The sequence below is a fragment of the Thamnophis elegans genome, chromosome 8 (assembly GCF_009769535.1).
Source record: "Thamnophis elegans isolate rThaEle1 chromosome 8, rThaEle1.pri, whole genome shotgun sequence".
NCBI classification, from domain to species: Eukaryota; Metazoa; Chordata; class Lepidosauria; order Squamata; family Colubridae; genus Thamnophis; species Thamnophis elegans.
The window spans coordinates 35,974,811-35,996,895 of NC_045548.1; the positions used below are offsets into that span (position 1 = coordinate 35,974,811).

The window sequence follows — 22,085 nt, forward strand, 5'->3', positions numbered from 1 at the left end:
AGCGACCCCCTCCAGCAAAACCAGCAAGCCCAAAAGGTCTAGGAAGCCCAGCACAGATGGAAGCCTCACTCCAGCAGCTCAGCCGGGAGCCACTCGCCACCCAAGCGCCGCCGCCGCCGCCCTCAGAACGCCGCCGCCATCGTCGCCAGCCAGCATGGGGGTGAAAAAATATAGGAACGTCCAAAACGCTGTCCAGGGGCCTCCTGAAAGCGACCCTCTCCCAAAAAACTCTCCCGGCTTGCCCGATAAAAGTCTCTCGTGGGGGACTCCTCCTTTCCACAGTCCGGCAGCTCCGTCCCCAGAAATTTCCTGTTTTTTACTCCTCGCAAGCCCAAGCGTTCAGCTCGGGCAGCCATATTCCATCCTGCACATTCTTCTCTTCCTTTTTTTTCTTTTTCAAGTAGAAAAAGTTTTGCAGCTGATTTTTTTCATTAACATGCAAATGTACAACTTTTTAGTTAGAAATGAAATATCTTGCATGGATAAATAAAAGTAGAATGGAGTAGGAATGTAACTCTTAGTTTTAGTTACAGTATTTCTTCTTCTAATTGATTAATATTTTTATTTAAGCTAGATGCTTTAATGCCTGTATTCAGTTATTTCAAAAATAAACATTCCAGTTCTGTTGAGTACTACTCTAGAGAAATAAACGTAAGTTTTGATCAAACACTGTTAGGCAGATTATTTCAAAAAATTATATGTGTTATTATCTCTAATTTAAAAAATCCCTAGAAATATATCCTGGTGCTTCATGTAAAAAATATCAACTTGCAGGAAAATTGTGGAATATTTTTTAGTCTACTTGAAATATTATTCTCGTGGTAACCTTAAAACATTGCCTGAGTATTTTCTGTTTCCCAGGTTTTGTTGAGAATTTGAAAAGAAATTCTTTAGCATGTTTAAGCATATATTTTATAGCATCTTTAATAAAAAGAAGCAATGACGGCCTACTATTGCTGCAAAAATAAGAGATTTGGTAGCATCTCAGATTAAAATATCTACCCGTATTTTTCAGAGTATAAGACGCACCAAGGTTTTGAAGAGGCAAATTAAAAAAAAAGTAGGTAGGTAGATAGAGGGATAGAGAGGGAGAGAAAGAGAGAGAAATACAGTAGGGAGGTAGGGAGAGAAAGAGAGTAGGTAGGTAGGTAGGTAGGTAGGTAGGTAGGTAGGTAGGTAGGTAGGTAGGTAGGTAGATAAACGGGGAGATAGAGAGAGAGAGAGAGAGAGAGAGAGAGAGAGAGAGAGAGAGAGAAATAGAAAGAGAAAGAGATGCAGTAGATAGGTAGGGAAAAAGAGTAGTTAGGTAGGTAGATAGGTAGATAAAGGGATAGAGAGAGAAACAGAGATAGAGAGATGGAGACATACAGTAGGTAGGTAGGGTGAGAGAATGTGTGTGTAGGTAGGTAGGTAGATAAGTAGAGGGATAGAGGGAGAGAAATAGAGAAATACAGTAGATAGCTAGGTGTTTCTGCTGGCACAGCACTTGATCAATGTAATTCTCATCAATCAGTTAAAGAGCTTTCCAAAAGGAAAAAAAAGTTTTTGCTCTCTGAAAACCTCCCCAAAACACCCACCCCCTTTTTTTTCAAAAAAAAAAAAGGCATGGATAGCCTTGGGGGGGCTTGCAGAGTGCTCCGGGGGGGGGGGGAAACGAGCAAAAAATGTTTTTGTCAAAAATTTTTGCATGCATAGCCTTATGGAGGCTTATAGAGTGCTGCTGGGGGGCGCAAAAAATGGGCCGTTTGTCGCTCATTTCTGCCCTCCCCAGGCCCCAGGAGCGCTGTGAAAGCCTCCATAAGGCTATGCATGGCCATTTTGGTGAAGGGGCGGGGCTTTGGGAGGCAAAAAATGCTGTATTCAGTGTATAAGGCTCACACAGATTTTCAGCCTCTTTTTTGAAGAAAAAAGGTGCGTCTTATACTCCAAAAATACGGTATTATGACGTACTTTGGAATCCAGTTTATTAAATCACAAAAAATTATCTTGGCAGGTATTAGTTTTAATTGGAGTCTTTAAGCAATGAAGTTGGAGAAAAATAAAATGTAACATAACACAGACTTAGAGTCTCTAAAAAAGAATAGGATATAGTATAGTTTTTGAATGGAAAAAGAAGTTATTGATTCCTTTCAGTGCTCAGAAGTTGTAACAAAACTTAAACTTTGTAACAAAACTTAAAAGGCAATATTGTTTTGTCATCTTCAAAGCTAACTTTAAAATACCAATTTGTCCATAGCTTGAGGTTCTATAAACAGATAGTGTATGTTCTTCATTTCAGAAAACCCCATTGCTTAGATAAAATATATTGGTGTATTAGAAACATTCCCAGTTTTTTTAATGAGATAATTTATGGTGCAATTATTCTCCATGAATGAACTCTATAGAAGTGGAAGTTGTGTGTGAGAACTGTAACCCAAGGAAGGCAAGACAGGGAAGAGAAGAGATCCACATGTAATATTGCATGACATTTATTAATTATGGATAAAATGGCAGTTCTGGGACTTAGAATCTTAACACACTCGAAGGGAACAGATTGAGCAGTGATGATTACTAAGCTGAATGAATCATACAGGGGCAAAAAATAGTAAGTAGTCACTTGAAGAGTCCAGGCAAAAATCGTAACTTCTGTAACTGAATTTAAGTCCAGTAATCAACATGTGCTTGTGGATATATTTCTTTATGACAATTATTTCCCCAAATTATATGATTCATACTAAGGTTTAGGTTTAGGTTTTATTCAACTTGTATACCACCCTATTCCCGAGGGACTCAGGGCGGCTAACAAAACCAAGGGAAGGGGGGGGGGGACAATACAAAAGGGAAGGCAACAGAAACAAACAACAATACAAAACAATTTAAAAGGTCTCAACAAGCACACCAATTTGAGTGGGGATGGAACTCAACAGCCCCAGGCCTGCTGGAACAGCCAGGTCTTAACGGCTTTATGGAAAGCCTGAAGGGTGGTGAGGGTTCGAATCTCCACGGGGAGATTGTTCCAGAGGGCCGGAGCAGCCACAGAGAAGGCCCTCCTCCGGGTGGTTGACAGCCGGCATTGGCCGGCGGATGGAATTCGGAGGAGGCCTAATCTGTGGGATCTAATGGGTCTTTGGGAGGTAATCGGCAGGAGGCGGTCTCTCAAGTACCCAGGTCCAATACCATGTAGGGCTTTATAAGTGACGACTAGCACCTTGAAGCGTATCCGGAGACCAATAGGCAACCAGTGCAGCTCGCGGAGGATAGGTGTAACGTGGGTGTACCGAGGCGCACCCACAATCGCTCTTGCGGCTGCATTCTGGACCAGCGGAAGTCTCCGAACACTCTTCAAGGGCTGCCCCATGTGGAGCGCGTTGCAGTAGTCCAGTCTTGAGGTCACAAGGGCGTGAGTGACTGTTGTGAGAGCCTCCCGGTTCAGGTAGGGCCGCAATTGGTGCACCAGGCGAACCTGGGCAAATGCCCCCCCTGGTCACAGCCGACAAATGCTGATCTAAAGTCAGCTGTGGATCCAGGAGGACTCCCAAATTGCGAACCCTGTCTGAGGGGCGTATAATTTCACCCCCCAGCCTGAGAGTTGGAGAACATGGCCAATTATTGGGAGGGGAAAACACAAGCCACTCGGTCTTGTCAGGATTGAGAGCAAGTTTGTTTACTCCCATCCAGACCCTGACAGCCTCCAGGCACTGACACATCATGTCAACCGCTTCACTGAGTTGGCACGGGGCAGACAGATACAATTGAGTATCGTCCGCATACTGGTGATATTTTATCCCGTGCCGCCGAATGATCTCACCCAGCGGCTTCATGTAGATGTTAAACAGGAGGGGGGACAGGACCAAACCCTGTGGCACCCTGCATTTAAGGGTCCTAGGGCTCGACCTCTGCCCTCCAACCAACACCGACTACGACCTGTCCGAGAGGTAGGAGGAGAACCACTGAAGAACGGTGCCTCCCACCCCCACCTCTCGTAACCGTCGCCGGATACCATGGTCGATGGTATTGAAGGCCGTTGAGAGGTCAAGGAGCACTAGGACGGAGGCATGGCCCCCGTCTCTGGCTCTCCAGAGATCATCGGTCAGTGCGACCAAAGCAGTTTCCGTGCTGTAGCCAGGCCTGAATGCAGACTGAAAGGAGTCTAGATAATCGGTTTCATCCAAGGACCGCCAGAACTGAGAGGCCACCACTTTCTCAACAACTTTCCCAACAAAGGGGAGGTTGGAGACTGGACGATAGTTATTTAAAATGGCTGAATCCAAAGATGGCCTTTTCAAGAGGGGTCTCACCACCGCTGCCTTTAGGGGGGCGGAAAGAACCCCGCCCGAAGGGAGGCAGTAACTATCGCCTGGATCCAGCTCCGTGTCACCTCCCTGCTGTTCGCGACCAGCCAGGAGGGGAACAGGTCCAGTACACACGTGGAGGCACTCACTGCTCCGATGGCCTTGTCCACTTCCTCAGGAGTAACAGACTGAAAGTCAATCCAAAGATGTCGTTCAAGACCTTCTCCGGTACCTCGGCTGGCTCTGCACAATTGGAGTCCAGGTTTGTCCGAAGCCGAGCAACTTTATCCGCGAGGAATTGGACAAACTCCTCAGCTCTGCCTTGTAAAGGATTGCCCGCATCCCTCCCTTTTGGGTTATCCTGAACAAGGCGGCTGGGCGTGACTCAACGGATGCAATCAGAGCGGCAATGTATGTATTTTTTGAAGTCTGAATTGCCAGAAGGTAGGCTCTGATGCAAGCTTTTAACAGTGCTCGGTCTGACTCAGACTTACTGGACTCTTTTGGTGCTTCATCTCCCGGAGTTCCTCAGTGAACCAAGGAGCCCTCCTGGATCTGCTGCCTCGGATAGGCCGTAAAGGCCGTAAAGGCGCAATCCGATTAAGAGCCTCTGCCGCTGCCGAGTTGATAGTTCATACTAATAAGTTGAAAGTTCATACTAATCTCGCTTTTCTAATATAATACCTTTCAGATAATTTAAACTATGCTTGTAGTCAGAAGTGGCAATAGCAGTTGCTATATAAAATTTGTGGAGGATACCACATTAGGAAAGGTTGTTGATGCATTCTCATCAAGTGTGGGAGTCTTGGAAGGAACCAATAAAACCCATTTCCTGTCAGGAAAGATATTCATAAACAAAACTGATCTTTCCTTTCTTAGAGCTGAGTGATTCTCCCTGTTCTGGTTCTGCTCTCCCAGCTGAGCTTCTCCCCTCTCCCCAATTGAAAGTTGAGAGCAGACAGGTTGCTTCGCCCACACCGTTCCTTTGATTTGTACATTTTCACTTCTTCCAATAGAATAAATATATAGCAGTATTTTTATTTTGTTTTATTCTTACTGCTTCGTTTTTGGATTCTAATGGGAATATGTAGCCTCAGTTTGGCACAAACTCAACTGTATGATCTGGGGCAGCAGGAGAGGCACCTAAGTTATCAAATGGATAAATTAAATCTGTCCTGCAATTCTTGCAATTTTGCAGTGGACCAATTACCGTATATACTCGAGTATAGGCCGACCCGAATATAAGCCGAGGCACCTAATTTTACCACAAAAAACTGGAAAAGTTATTGACTCGAGTATAAGCCTAGGGTGGGAAATGCAGCAGCTACCGGTAAATTTCAAAAATAAAAATAGATACCAATAATGTTTTTGAATATTTATTTCAAAGAAAAACAGTAAACTAGCGGTGTATTCAATGAAATACTTCACTCACCTCATGATGCTGATGTCCCGCTGTGATGATGATGTCCCGTGCAGCCGCGGGAGCGATGTCCCGCCTCCTATGACACACGGCACAGTGATTCCTATCATTGGATCACTGTACCAGAGGAGGTGGGACATCGCTATGTGGCTGCTTGCCATAACAAGGAGGAGGTGGGACATCGTTGCAGAGCGGCAGGAGGGGGAGGAAGGGGAATCGTAAGACAGCCCTGCATTACATTAGAACGTGAGGAGGGGGGATGGTGCGGTGCGCGCTGCGCGGCAAACTGACACAGAGGGAGGGGAAACTCACAGGGGCACTGGGCCATTCACGAGTGTCACCCAGCGGCATGGCCCCGCCCCCTTTTCTCCTCCATTTCGGGCAAATTTTTCACTGACTCGAGTATAAGCCGAGGCGGCTTTTTTCAGCCCAAAAAGTGGGCTGAAAAACTAGGCTTATACTCGAGTATATACAGTAAATGAACCTGAGTGGTAATACTTGTGGAAGATTTATTTTGTGAAATGCAGTTTTTTCTACTACAGATATCTATTGTCATAGTTGCAGGTTTCTTAAGTACTGAAATGTAGAGCAATCCAATTGTAGTCTGCTATAGAAATCTATTATATAGCTATCTATCCTATATTTCTGCAGCAAGAAACTGTTCAGTTTTATCTTTTGAAATTTTACAGAATCTAAGAATGCTCTCATTGTCTTGCCTGGACACGGATAGCCAAAACAATCAAAAGCCAAGCACTGTGACTGATTATTTTCTGTTTCTTTTGTTGTAACAGGAGTAGTAATCAAAAATTCCTAAATGTCCCAAGTCCCAGTTGTACACAGTATGAAATACTGTAAATCTTCCATAAGGAAGATTTATAGTTTGGGGCTTTTCAGCCAATGATAAAGTGGATGCTTATAATACTTTCTTTTTTAAAAAAAAAACTACCTCTTTTACCAAGGAAAAGATTGCTTATTGCCAAAGCAAAATCAACTAAGAAACATGAAAAAACATTAATGCCTATTTCTGCTTAATAGACATTGGACCATAGGCAAATCTCCCAGAACCTTCCAGTACTTGCTGCATTCCCTACCCTCCAAGTTATAAATATTAATAAATGTGGATTTTCATACTTTTATAATACAAACCATATATCATCACTTCAAATAATCAAGAAGCAAAAACCTATGTCTTGGTCAAGTATGATTCTTGGAACTTGTAATTGCTCCTCTTTTCCTCTAAACATCAAATTTCCAACAAGAAACATCTGTACATAATTAAATAATTTAATGTAAAGGTGGCTTTGTGGGTTGTTTTGTGATTTTGTGCAAAGAGGATTGGAAGTTAAAAAAAATCATGCACTCACTGACTGCAAAGTATTTCTAGGAAGATCCAAGAATGAGAACTCATTGGAGAGAAATAGTTTATCCACACATTCCCATTAGAAATTTTATAAAACGTAGTTACATCAGGCAAAGTGGTACAAGATACATTGTTCTGTCCTGGAAGCCATTGTTTTTCAGTCTCATTGAATTTAAAAGCCACATTCTATAAATCGTATTTTCTTAGGACTTTTCCTTCTGGGATTGCCTGACTATTTGCATATTAAGCAGGCCAAATGCATCTGGATAAATTTACTTTGGCAATGATACATTACATCCTGACACTATGAAAGCAGAAAAGTCTGCTTTTAAAATTGGTATAGTCATCTGGACATTTTTTCCCCTGTAGAAATAAAAATGATAATAGAGACGGTAGGTTCCAGTGCTAAGTTCTTGGTTTTCTTTCTGGAATGAGTGGTGGGGGTTGTGGAATTTAATCCATTTCTTCTCACCTGTCTTCAAGCTTTTTTTTTCTTTTGAAAAGGTTGCTTGGTTTAGTACTTTAGCAGTTATAAAATGCCAACTTAAGAGCTCATGGTTTTTCAAATCCAGAGCTGTTGCTCTTCTAACAGTCAATCCATTCTTTTCAAGGACACTTAACATGGAAATTTGATAGTTTTGAACAGTAGAATAACATTCCCTACCCATCATAATTAAATTGTTAGTGCTCCAGTGGTATCATGTGGTTAGAAGACGACTTTATTGGATTGAAACCCAGGGAAACTCACTAAATCTAACTTTCTTATCCTGAATAACAACATTCAATGTTGAAATTAAGAATGAATATTTCATAAACTTCAAAGTTCAATATTCTTGTTGCATTGCTGTTATGCTTCTTATGGCACAGTTCATTATTTGATTTTCAGTTTTTTCTTTTAACTCTCTTATTATGGGCTCTCCCCTCTCCCACCTTTTATTTTTAGTGAGTGACTTGATGTGTAAATGAAGATAAAAGGTATTTAGTTATTAACGCTAGTATCTAAGAATAGTTTTTCTCATTTTTCTCCCAGAAAATCAATCTGAATTACTAATCCTATTGTCCCTTATAGTACAATTAAATTTGGTTTCAATATGTTTTTGAAAGCAAGGGAGGACTGCTATGAAATTCAAAATTATTCTTATGTAGATAGGTTGTTTAAACAAATAACAATTGATATTGATACTGATTATTTGTTTTCCAGAAGTATGTCATTGTTTCATTCTGTTAAACAAAATTTATGAGATGACTTAATACAAGAATAATTTTTACCCCTGGCCTTTGGAATAAATTATAATTACAATCATATTACAATTTATTTCATTTGTTAAAACTGTCTTATCTTACGGCAAAATTTTTAATAATATATGTACTTTGTTACATGAGCTTTTTGTCTGTAAATAAATATTATTTACACACACAGACACACGCACGCACACACACACACACACACACACACACACACAGAGACAATCTGTTTTCCAATTACTACCTGGGTGAGAATAATGAGAGATGTTATTCGTAACATACTTAGAGGCATTAGATTGGGGAAGATTGAGCTATACAGATACTGATTGTTTGATTACGCACTGTATATCAGTTGCAGAGATTGCCAGACATATAATTTCAACTGAAGGAGGGTATTTTCATTTTAAGACACTTCTTTCTTTAAAAGCTTGACATATTTATCTTGTAAATACAATAGATGGGGGAAGTAACACTTCATAAGTTTAGTGATCTAGTGAACCAAAGGCCAGATTCAGTGATATGTGATGCTTCTTTGCCTTAGTACCTTTAGCCATTTCAGTGGGACAAAGATGAAATCTCTGGAAAAGCATGTGAGAACATTTCAAGGGTTTCCAACTTTTTACCAATCCAGTCTAAGGATTTATGCTTTTTTAAACGGTATCATTCTGCTCCTTTCTGCTATGCATCTTCCTTCTCTTAAAATATAGGGAGTATGTTATTTTTGTTCTAAAAGTTACTTTATATAAAGGCTTTGCTTAAAGTTGTTTATGTCCTAGTCATCTCCAGATTGGACTATTGAAATGCAATCTACATGGAGTGGCTCTTGAAAAGTGTCTGGAAGCTTCAGCTGGAACAGAATCAGCAACAATTATGTGCTCCCTAGAACAGCATGTGACATCTCTGCTCCATGAACTGCATTGGTTGCCAGTTTGTTTCTGGGAACAGTTTAAGGCCTTGGTTTTAATCTTTAAAGCCCTTCATGGCACAAGACTAGACTTGTCTGTGGGACTGCCACTTCCCAATTACATTAGCCTGCCCCATTAGATCTGGCAAAGAAGGCATACTGCAGCTATAATCAGCTGGGGACCTACGTTTCCCAGATATGCTGTGGTATTCACCTTATGAAATATTTTCCTGTCCTCCCAAGATTAGATTAGTTCCATCCTTTTTCACATTCCATAATTCCCTCATGTCCTGGTTAAGTTATCAGGCCTGGGGCTCCCAGGGAACCAGAGACATTCTTAGAGGTAGCAATTTTTATCCCCTCTTTGCCTAGGATTTGCATATTTGTTTTTATTGTATTTATCTTTTAATGTGGACTTTCTATTTCTTTCTATTGTTATTTTAATACTTATTTGATGTACGTGTCAGCACCTCTCCATTAATTAATTAGGAAAGAAAGACCACGAGACTCCATGTGTGGAAATCAAGTGTACTTTTACTAATTAAAAATGATTAAAGGTATAGCGAAGCGAAATCTGAATATTTAGGCGCGAAAGCGATTGATATATAGAATAGCCCATTCCCCACCCCTTGGCATCACAGTTACAGTCCAATCATAATTCTCCCAAGTGTCAGGTGCGAGATAACTTCAAAAGGCATCACGAAGATGGAATGTCGGTGCCGTTAGTCCTGGCGGGAAACTCCCATGCATGTGTAGTCCGATCAACCGGTGAACTCCAGAACCTTCCTCCAGCACAATGAGTAACCCCTCCCAAATACCATGCCCTCCCTCCCCGTTTCATGGCAGCTGAAGCAACAGCAAAGCAGAGGCTGACATCACGACTCCAGAGTCACTTTTTGTGAGATGGGTGACTATGCAAATATGATTGTTTATTCTAACCCTTTCTATTATTAGTTTTTTCCACCTGATTAATAGTTTGCTTGGTACATTATTTTACATATTTTTTAAACATGGAAGATGATTTAAATAAAATATTTTAAAATAATATTTCAAAAATATGAAAAACATAAAATTGGGATTTTAATTGCTGTAATACTGTGTTTTTAGTCTTGCTGATATTCTTGTTGATATTTTTAAAATGAACGTTAAGTTAAATTAAAAGTGGGGATATGTATCTATAAATAAATAAATACTCATTTCTCTTCACAGAATAAGCAACAGGTGATTTTATATGATCTTAATTCATGTCATAGGCATTAATAATAGAAAACACACTCCTCTGGTAAAATATAACTAGCTCTTAGTATACTTTCAAGAAGAGCAAGTCTGATTATTCCCCAAGTTGGTTAAAATACTTGTGATATATAATTTACTAAACTGAATTTACTGCCAAGTATTGTCTTCTGTTAAACCCAGAGTACATTAAGTACATTTTGAACTTGAGAGATAAGAAGTTAATGGAGTGAAAAATTTTTACAGGTTAAAATAGAGGAACTCATTCCCTTTCCTCGTACTGTACTATTCAGAGTATTGGTTTTTTTATATATATATGTATGTATGTATGTATGTATGTATGTATGTATGTATGTATGTATGTATGTATGTATGAAATATCACTCATGCATCATTACAAAATTTCCAGAACCGTAAAGCCTACAAATTTGAAATTTGGCATGTATGTTCTTCTTGGCTTCTAGGTGCTCACTAAGAAAGGATTTTTTTAAATGATCATTAGATCATTAGTATTTCTTATATTATTAACACACTCTGCTAAGGAGTTAGACATTCTTCTCCTCCTTCCCACCTGAAAAGAACTCTGTTCCAACTGCCGCGTGGGCGTGGCCAGCACCTGACTCATCCAGTTTGCAGGCTGGGAGTTTAGACATTCTACTCCCCATCCTGAGGGAGAGAAGGGGATAACATAGGAGAGGATCAATGGGTCCAGCCTGAGGGAGAGAAGGGGATAAGATAGAAGAGACTTAATGGGGCCAGCCTGAGGGAGAGAAGGGGATAAGATAGAAGAGACTTCTGTGGGACAAGCCTGAGGGAGAGAAGGGGAGAGAGGCCAATTGTAACTACTCATTAATGTTCAAGCTTTAATTGTCAATTTATTAAGCTGGATCACATAGTTCTGTAGCGAAACACGGGTAGCCAACTGACTAATTAAAGGATGCATATCCAGTTCATAAGAAAAGCTAAATCATAATATAATAATGATCTTTTGGCATAACATACATACTTTTCCATGCTACTCACTGATATAAACAATGATTGTTTGATTTTCAGAATTAAGCTATCCTGATATATACAGTTCCCAAATGAACAGATAACATACTAAAACAAGTTAGTTATTGAACAGAATTTATCCTAAAATGTAATCCAACACATTTACAAACACTATATTGGGAGTTGCTATATATTAATACAAGTTAAGCTTCCAACTGTTGAGAAAGTAAAAACTTTAAAAATATACTTCTAAGGACACAAAATCTGAGACTAGTAGATTTATTGCAGAAAAGCTTTGAAGACATGAATTCTAGTGACTACTGTGTTTCAAATGCATACTGTATTTATCATAATTAAATCAATTTCAAATTTTTAGGACTTTCTTACATCCACGCAATGCAAAGGTCTCAAAGCTACCCTGTTTCAGATTGGACTTTTGACCATATGAGAACTTGTTCTCATATTTCCATGGATGTATTAATAATACATGGTCTTGTAAATATTGTACCATCACTGATGTTTTAGGAGAGAATTTAAGATAAGAATGACCAGTCTTCATAAAAGTATGCTGTTTCTTTTTTATTAACAGGAAAAGTCAGATAACAGTGAATCCCCGAAATGCATTGGACTTCAGCTCCTTTAATTATTTCTTTGCCATCTATATTTGGATATTAATATACTAAGAGAGGATTATAGGGGTTACAGATCAATAAATATGGCTTGAGATTGAAAAACTGAATACTGGTAATGAATATATTTTGGAAATACTGGAGTTTTTTTTCACTGTTATGTATGTGTTATATAGATATTGGATTCAGAATGGCAAATGTTCTGATACCAAACTTATCTATGCATATCTGATTTTGCAGTTGGGGAATGGCGGTCAACGTGTATTCTACCTCTATAACCCAAGAGACTATGAGCAGACATGACATCATTGCATGGGTGAATGATATTGTAGCTTTAAACTACACAAAAGTTGAACAACTGTGTTCAGGTAAGTTTTTTTTAAAAAAAATTACAATTGGGTATTATAAAGCATAGCAATGACCAAAAGTGTTGAAATTTTTTATTCTATTATTTATTCAGAAGTATATGATACCTTTACTAAAATGTTGCTTTCTTAAAAAGATTCTTTATCTGTTCAGAAAATAAATACCATAGAACTTTTAGAGTAAATTAAAAATGATCTTCTGTGCTGACTTTCAAGCTCAAATTATTTTTCTTCTGTTTGCAGTTGGTTAGCTAGCTACTCATCATTAGTCTTAATTCAGGATGACTCTTTATTTTCCTAATTGTTCTGGAAATACTTGCAGGTAGGAAGAAACTCATTGATTTGGGAGAGGAATGTTTTAATAACTTTGGAACATTATATTCTCCCAGACCATGCCAAATCTCTCCACATCATGACATTTAAGATGGTCAAGCAATTTCTGGAAGTAGATCATATGAACCAAAAGTTGTTCACACTCTAGGTGATGGTCTGATCTTAAAACTGGCCTGTTTTGCCTTGGCTTGGACAATTCCCTAACTTGGAAGCTTCCAAGTCAGGGAAAGCACGAAATACTTGCAGTTCAAAGAATTTGCTGAACTAGAATAAAGGAAAAATGGTGTCGACAGTTTACAGGGGAAACAGAATGGTACTAGAATATTCTGTTCCCAAATTTGTGAGTATGCACAACCCCGTTGTATAAAATAACCATTTACTTCTGTAATGTATATATTTATATATTTTGTTTATGAGAGATAGCAAATCTAATTACAGCAAGAGAGGCTTTTGGGACAGATTCTGTAATTTCATGATTTTGTTGTTTCCAAATGATGGAAGACTGAATGTGGATTGCTAAATATTTAAAAACCTGAAAGTATTCAGTTTGGATGGCACTGATTTTACAATCATAGTAGTAGTTGGCACTTCTTTTGTTTTAAATAAATAAATTTCTAATATTACATTATGGCTGAATGTTGCTAATGCCTAAGCCTTCCACCAATCTGAACTAGGAAAAGAAAAGAATGGCAGTATTGTTAACATATAGCAAGATGGAGATGGGTTTATTATCTACTGACAGTAATGGATGGATAGAACATACATTTTGAGAACACCTATACTATAGAATCAACATAAAAATTAATTGGAGGCAAGTTTGGCACTTTTACAATAAAAATGAAGAAATATACATGATTACAATTGCTTCTATGATGTTTCCACATAAGTCATGTCTAGATTTGAAGTACTTTGGTAATTTATTTAACAATCACTTTAGACAGCCATGTCTGAGCTTGGTTAAGCACATCTTGGAATCACACAGGCAAGAGACTTTGCAATTTTTAAAATACTTGAAAGAAACAACAATAGTTGTGACAACAAGGCTGTTAAAATGAATCTATCTATCTATCTATCTATCTATCTATCTATCTATCTATCTATCTATCTATCTATCTATCTATCTATCTATCATCTGTCCAGTTTGATATAATTAAAGAAAAACATTTAAATTGGTATCATGAATCACCTATGTATGCAACAGGTTCTAAAAGAACTCCGAGGGAGAAGTGTAGGTGTAAGTAACTGCAACTGCAAGGGGAAAGATATAAAATGGTGTTGTTCTTAATGTATATTGTTTAATCTAGTTAATGTTAGTTAATGCCATTGTTTATTGTTCAATCTTTCTCTATTTTTTTTGTTCCAGTGCAATGTATGTTTTTATCCACTGCAATGTGTTATCAAAGAGTCATTGTAAGATTCTGATAACAGATGAATAGTAATATAGGTGCAATAAGACTTAAGCACATGTTGCATAACTTTTAATATGTTTAGTCTAGTCTTTATAGCTATTGTACATTAATATCTACAGTGAGCATATTCAGATAATTATCAATAAATTACAAATAATGCTCAATGAATATAATTGTATTAGTTTGAGGGGAGTTGAGGATTGTGGAAGATAGAGATGACTGTGGCTTTGAAGGGAGTATAATAATATAGGATATTGCAAGCTGACACAATTTTGTGCTTGTGAATATGCTAGCAATGTTCTTTAATGTGATTTTCCACTCTGAGGTTTGAATTTGTTGGTAGGTTGGTTGAACTTCTTAAGAGTGGACAGGAAATCAATTAGTTAAATCTCATATTTGGCATTTATCTTGATAAATGCATTGCAATTAAGAACTTTGTTAATCTACCTCTTATACCTGAGTGTTTGATTTTCAAGATAATTCTGTATATTAGAAAGTCGTGATCGTTTTAATAGATTGGCTGGAATCCTGGTAAAGTGATACATCAACTTGTTTTGTCTTGATCACAGGTGCTAATTTTACCTTTCTGATTCACTATCCATGCTTCATTGATAAGGATTTGAAAACATCCCAGAAGTGATGTAATATCATTCCAGTGTTTCTTGCAATTTTAATTGCATAGTGTTTTATACTAACTATTGAAATTTCTCATTCATATTTGTGACACTTTTAGACATAAATTTTAAAGAAACATTCCCCTCTGTATGCCTATGTGACACTGCAAATTGATTCTGTAGTTGTGCTTTTAATATTTCTTGTTGCTCAACAGTGAGATGGGCAACATATAAATTAATGAACAGTCATTTTTAATAAGGAAACTCTTGGGAAATGATTAAGGTATATAAACTGATTTTATGTTTATACTGAATCACCATTCCATCTGTTTACAGGCAGGAAACAAAGGACAACTTTAGAAGCTCTTATAAATCTTATAAATCTAACTATTCTTAAACGAAGCTTGATTCTTAGTAATGCATCACTAGCTTCATGCAGCTTTCATAGGAAGTGGTTTGCCACTGTCTTAATTGGTTCACATATGAGAGGAATTGGTTCTGGAATTACCCAATTATTTTAGCTATATTACACTCAGTTATTGAAGCTGTAAAAGTATTATCAGAATACTTTCCGAGATCCTGAGTATGAAAGTATAGCAAGGTGTGGTTTTTTGGGCCTGGAAACATTATAATTATATATACACCTAAAAGGCAAATAGTAATTGCCTTTTTAGAAAGTGATAACATACAATTCTTCAGTTATTCTAAGGATAAAATGTTTCTTTGAAAAAAAATAAACTTTTTAGATGGACAAGTAAACTAATAAGGGATATAAAATAAAGAGGTATAAAAATTGGAAGCTTCATTTTATATAAAATGATGGCCATCAGTACCACCATTGCTTTCCAGTTCTTATTGAATACAACACATTGTTGACTATAAAGCTGAGACTGGGAAATTTAAGTTCTGCAGTATCTGGCAGGTTGCTCTCCCTTTCAGGTGCAGCTGTTGCACCTGCCACCTCTAATTTTTTCTTGTTTTTTCCTGCATTTTTCTACCTTTACAATATACTTTTTGAAGTTCAGTGAGAAAAAATGCAGAGTGATATCTATCTACCTTGTTTTCAGTTATTTTATTCAGTAGTTTTATTAATTGGAAAGTCAAACAGAAGAATTCATACATTATTAGTGATCAGACTATAATTTCAGTGTTTAGTGTATTCATATGGGCATTTGACTGTCCTTCCTTTGACATTTACAAAAAAAAAAGAATGAAGGAAGAATAAATTAATTTGATACCAAAATAAGTTTTATAGTTCTGTTGCACTGAAGCAAATGAGAATCTTATTTTGTATGCCAATTATTCTATTGAATAATTTTGCTCTTGTTATGCTCCAGTTGTATATGGATGATTCTTTTGAAATCCATGGTTGATTTCATGTTTGCAAGAATAACAGTAGTTATTTAGCTTGTGTTTTTCTCTATTCATTTTTTGACCTTTCATGATACATGCCAATATGGCAATATTTGAGCATATGTAGAAGAAGTATCTTCACAGCATTATATCAGGATATCATAAACTGTGATTTTGGAAGTTGAGTATCATGATTGCATACTCTTTTCTCCCCTTAGCTTCTTTTTCTTATTTGAGAAATGACTTTCTCCAACCATTCAGTGGATGGCGTGAAGTACTTCAAACATGGTAGAGATTGAGGTATGGATACTGGTCCCACATTTATCTTCCTGATGCCCATATAGTCAACTAAAAGTCTTAGTAGAAACTATATCTACATTTTTGTGAATATATACAGACATATACAGACACATACATCTTTCACTGTGCAGTCTAGTACCTCTTAAATGCATGAAGAGTTGAACTCAAATACATGAGAGAAGTACAGATTTTTTACTTAATATGTGGTGGCTGAGAGAGTAAAGAAGGGCTCTACACAAAGCTCATTCTCCAGCCATCTATAATTTTTTTTTGCGGGGGGGGGGGGTTAGCTGAATTCTGAAGCAACTTCAAAATTTTACACTAATTTGAATAGTATGGAATTTTGATTTAATGCTAATCAGTATCTATAGTCAATGAATGAGGGAGACAGATGACCATGGCTTCATAAACCATAATTTATAGTAGAAGGACTGTTTATGCCAAATGTAAATGTAATAGTGACAAAGTATCATATAGACAGGTAGGATTAATCAAACTATAGGCTTCAGTTAATGGTTTCCTTATGACTTAGACATATAGTTAAGCAAGTGCATTAATCAGATGGCTTGTGACAGAGATTTTGCTTCAAAATTTGCATCCTGTTTTGCAATCTCATGAGACTATTTTAATAGTAAAGATTATCTGAACTGTATATATTGTGGCTTTCTCATTCAAGTGCATAAATTCACAGAACTAAACTATTTTTTCTAGAATCCTCACAATTCATTTCCTGTTGAAAACATGTATACAGCCAGAATTGAAACTGTTAGGCCTCTTGTCTGCATGGACGATTGCAGCTTCACAAAAATGACATTAGTAGGACTTCAGTCTAAATTTAGACACTACAGAACTGGCATCATCTGATACATTACAGCAGGCTATCAGAAAGCACAAGGGAACAAACCTGTGCTGCACTCTGATTGCTTACTAGTGAATATTAACATACACAAAAGGTTTTTTTTTTAAGTTCTCCCCCTCCCCCCCATAATTTTTTCACTCAAGCTGTGTTTAGTTATATGGCACTCTCGAGTGGTTCATTGTAAAAAAATAATAATTACATCATACTAGTTAACATTCAGCTTCTATATCCAAGAAAGAATCTTAGTTTTCTAACTTGGGAACAAAATACCAATGCAACCCCATTGCTGTTAGATAAATATGGATCATACAGTGGCTTAGAATTTTTCACTGTGAAACACATTGTTTTGGTTTTCATAAACAGCAGAAGATAGATCAGTCACAAAACAATATAGGTATAATTACATAGCAATTAATTTCTGATAATTGCTTTTTGCAGAACCATTTTGATGCCCTCCCTTCAGTTCTGCTGGTGGGAAGATTTCATGGGACTTCTTATTTACAGAGACTTTGCCCTTGAATATTCAGGGAGATAAAAACACTTGCCCATGTCCTCATATGGTTTTTTCCCCCTTTTATGATGGTCCGATGTGCGTTGATTCCTAATCATCTCTAATTTTGAGAGTTATATTGATACTTTTACATTTATCATTTGTATGGGATGCTAACATTATATGTAAATTATGTAAATTTAAGCACCTGGTCAAATGCTTCTCACCCCTGAAATATGTGATTAATTCATGTTGTCAATATTGCAGTGATAAGATATTCAAACTGATTTTGGCCTTAGTGAAAACTGTTATTGGGAAAAAATGATAGATATAATTTTCTCTCTCTCATTTTGTAGTTATTTGATTAGAATCAGCCATAGTTAGCCTGCCATGTCTCTTGTCTTTCAGTCTGTCCATTGGTTTATCCTTTTTATGATATTATTTGTAAACTTAATAAATCAAACTATCATTTCTGTCTTTTTTGTTGTACAGTTGCGAGATCTGTATGACAGCTAGTGTATCTGCCTTCTGTTCAATTCTAAGCAAAGTACAGCATTTCTATAGTGTAATTAGAGCAAAAGAATTTTTGAAAACCATAGCCCACTTTAAAAATATAATGAATATTGACCACTGAATCAATACTCCAAAGAAAATTAAATCTTTAGTTTAAAAAAAAACATTATTTCTAGAAATAGGTAAAAGCAATGAATATTTTAATGTTGCCAATTTTATTTATGGTTCCTTGTAGGTGCAGGTTGTGCCTTTCGAAACATTTATTTTAAAGTTATCTTTCATTCTACAAGTTATGCAATATAAATATATAAAGAATATCATTAAATAGCTGCACAATTCTATGACTTTCCTGAAGGAACAAGCTTTCTCTAAATACTATGGATGGATAATGTCTTTCATATGGAAACATATAAGCCTAATATTTTGACAAATCTGAGCCAAATCACAGCTGAATTGAAATGTTTCTACAAGGAAAATGTATACCTACTCCCCAAAATAACAAACAAATATATTAATGTTTGTATTTCATTATCCTATTTCCCTGAAAATAAGGCTTCCCCAGATAATAAGCCCAATTGGGCTTTTGAGCACTTACAGTCAAATAAGCCCTCTCTTGAAAATAAGCCCTCCCCCAAAAATCGCAATGAACACGCTTGCTGCCTCCTGCAGCTCAAAAGTAATAAGACCTCCTCAAAAATAAGGTCAAGCGCTTATTTCTGGGATCAAAAGAAAATAAGGCCCTGTCTTATTTTTGGGGAAACAGGGTACTTATTAATAGTGTGCAAATTAGCAATTATAACATCCTCTGGAAAAAAGTGTTTTTATCCCTGAAATCGAGTTACATTCTTTCAGCCTCTTTGATACATACATGGATTTATATTCTGAACTACAGCCTATAGATATCCATAGCAAGCCACAATATTGTGTTATTTGTACCATGACATACATTTTCTTATCAATTTCCTTCCTCAGAAAACACCTAGGTTAGGGTCTAGTAGACTCTAGAAATAATAATCTCCATCCTGGCATCCAAAATTGATATAAAACCATGTATGCTCATTTCTGAATAATAACATTTCTACTATCATTTAAGCTGCCGTAGGTTTTTATCTGCTTTAATCAACTACATTTGTGGCTTTCAAGTATTGAAGATCTATGTTGATTATATGTCATCAAGTGGTGTTTACTGTTAGCAATGACATAGATAGACTTTCTCCATGACAGTCTGTCCATTACTTACGTGGTCCTTTAAAAGTTCACCCATTACACTGTAACTGACTCCATGCACTTTGCTGCTGGTCATTCTCTTTTACTTTTCCTAGCATTTGACCATTCTCCCAAAAAAACTAAATTTCCACATAATGTGCCTGAAGTAGGACACCTTAACCTTGCTTATTTTTGCATTGAATTCTGATTTGCTTTGCTTGATGATCCATTTGTTTGCTTTCTTGGCTGTTCATGATAATTTCAAGAATCTTCTCTAACATTAAAGTTCAAACCCATCAGTTCTCTTTCTAGTCTGATCTTTGTAGATATAGATATATGGCATCTTAACTACCTCTCCTGAACCTTCGTCGCTACTTTACCAAGTGCTAGGCTGCAGGCTATTTCTTAACTATTTGTTCTGCTACTTGATGGTTGATTCTAAAAAGCAGAAGTTGCCCACCATTATATCCATTATTAATTCTAAGATTGGCTATTTCCCTAAAATAAACCTCTCATCAATTCAACAATAATTCAGATTAGATTACAATGTGACAGCTCAGTCAGCATATTCTGTATTTTGGAGAGGGCAGCTTGAAATTAACTATTATTGTTCCCAGTGTTTTTTGGATCCCAAAACACTAATTTTTAATTACATTATATGTCTCATGACAACTAAATCAGTAGGATGGTTGCGCCTCAGGCAGGGCAAGTTTTCTGTTTTCCATAATGTGAGTCTGTTTATTTGTGACATCTTTTCATTTCAGTAATTTTAGTAACAGGTTCTGTTAACCTAGGAGGGTATATTGATTTTGCATTAATTCCTGCCTTTATTTTAAGTAAATTAATCACAGCTATTTTCAGGAAGAGTCCTAAATAAAAGCGTTTCTGGATTTAAATAAGGATATATATTCATTCATTCATTCATTCAACTTCTATAGCTACCGAACTCAACTAAGTAATTAAGTAACCCTAAGTAACTAAGTGGCTTACAATTATAAAACCAAACGCTTAAAAACATTAAAAGAACAAAAAAACTTTCACAAAATAAGGCCAAACAGCAGCCAATCAACTAATAGTAATGTCAGTAAAGGCTTCAACCTCAACACATTCTGGGATCCATGCCCATTACATAGCCAATTTTTTAAAGAGAATATTCCCTAAGGCAGGGGCTTTAACAAAAATAAAGAGAGCCTGTCTTCCAGTTTTGACCACTCAACTCAAATTTGGTTGATGGGATGTGCAACATGGCTAAGCTGTTGGATCAAGTTGGATGGGTAGAAGTCTTGGGAAAAGATGATCCCTTGGGTAACCTGATCCCAAGTCACACAGGGTGACAACCAGCATTTTGAATTGTACCCAGAAAGACACCGCCAGCTAATGAATAATGGTATTACATGTTCTCTGAACCTGGCACCATTTATTAGACATGCAGCTGCATTTGCACCAGTTGAAGTTTCCAAATGCTCTTCCAAGGGCAGCCCCTTGTAGAGTGCATTGCAGTAATCTAAGCGGGAGATTACAAGAGCATGGTAAGCAGGGCCTCCTGTTCCAGGAATGGGCGCAACTGGTGCACTATCCCAAAGGTGTGCAAAGGCTCTCCTAGCCCAAGCTGCCACCTGCTCTTCAAACAGGAGCTTTGAGTCTAGGACAGGGGTGTCAAATTCAAGGTCAGGGGCCCTTGAAATTGATCCATAGGATGCTTAGATCTGGCCCATGGGGCCACCCTGGAAACAGTGAATGACTGGCCCACGGTACTTCTACCAGTGAAAACCGAGCTCAGGAGGGCTGCACACAGCCTTCCCGAGCTCCTTTTTTGCTGGCAGGGGGTTTCAGGAGGCCGAAAATAGAGCTCAGAAGCCCATTTTTGCTGGCAGAGGGTTGCAGGAGGCCGTTGCAGTTGAAAACGGAACTTGGAGCCCATTTTCGCTGGCAGAGCGTTTGTGCCACTACAAGCACCTCCAACTTGAGTGACGTTGAGCTAGTCATGCCCAACTTTTGCCACCCCCCCCCCCCAAGATCAAACACAACTCTGATGAGGCCCTCAAAGAAATAGAGTTTGATACCCCTGGCCTAGGAAAATCTCCAGATTGTGCACCAGGTCTGTTCCCATTCAAAACTAGAGATGAAAGAACCTTGTTTTTGGAAGGTCCATATACCCACAGCTACTCCAGTTGAGCCTGTTTCTCCCCATTCAGACCCGAACAGCCTCCAGACCTTGGGATAAGACATCCACAGAGTCACTTAAAGGGATTAGAGATACTGTGTAAAGCTGGGTATCATCTGCATATTGATGATAATCTCACCCCAAACTGATGAAGCACCTCACTGAAGAAAGAGAACTCGAGGTACTACACAAAATAGGGGGCACAATCTGACTCTCCCCATCTATCAACACCAACTGAAGCCAATCCAGAGGAAGGAGGAGAACTAGTACAACCCAGTAACACTCACTTCCAATTCCTGGAACTAGCCCAGGAGGATATCATCATTGATGGTATCAAATGCACCGAGAGGTCAAGAAGAGGCAGAATGAATACTCCACCTCTTGCCTGCTCTTTTGTAGCATTCCTGTGATCATGTGATAAAAA

At 37.7% G+C, this 22,085-nt stretch overlaps 1 protein-coding gene across 3 annotated transcripts in view; it reads left to right on the forward strand.

Moving 5' to 3' along the window:
* The window catches only part of MAPRE2 (microtubule associated protein RP/EB family member 2), an 84,149-nt gene that overhangs the window by 46,177 nt on the left and 15,887 nt on the right, over positions 1-22,085 (forward strand). For all 3 annotated transcript variants that reach the window (XM_032222963.1, XM_032222962.1, XM_032222961.1), the window contains one exon: positions 12,296-12,423. In XM_032222963.1, the coding sequence (XP_032078854.1) occupies positions 12,303-12,423 (121 nt within the window). In that variant the 5' untranslated portion in view covers positions 12,296-12,302. The remainder of the gene's footprint in view (positions 1-12,295; positions 12,424-22,085) is intronic.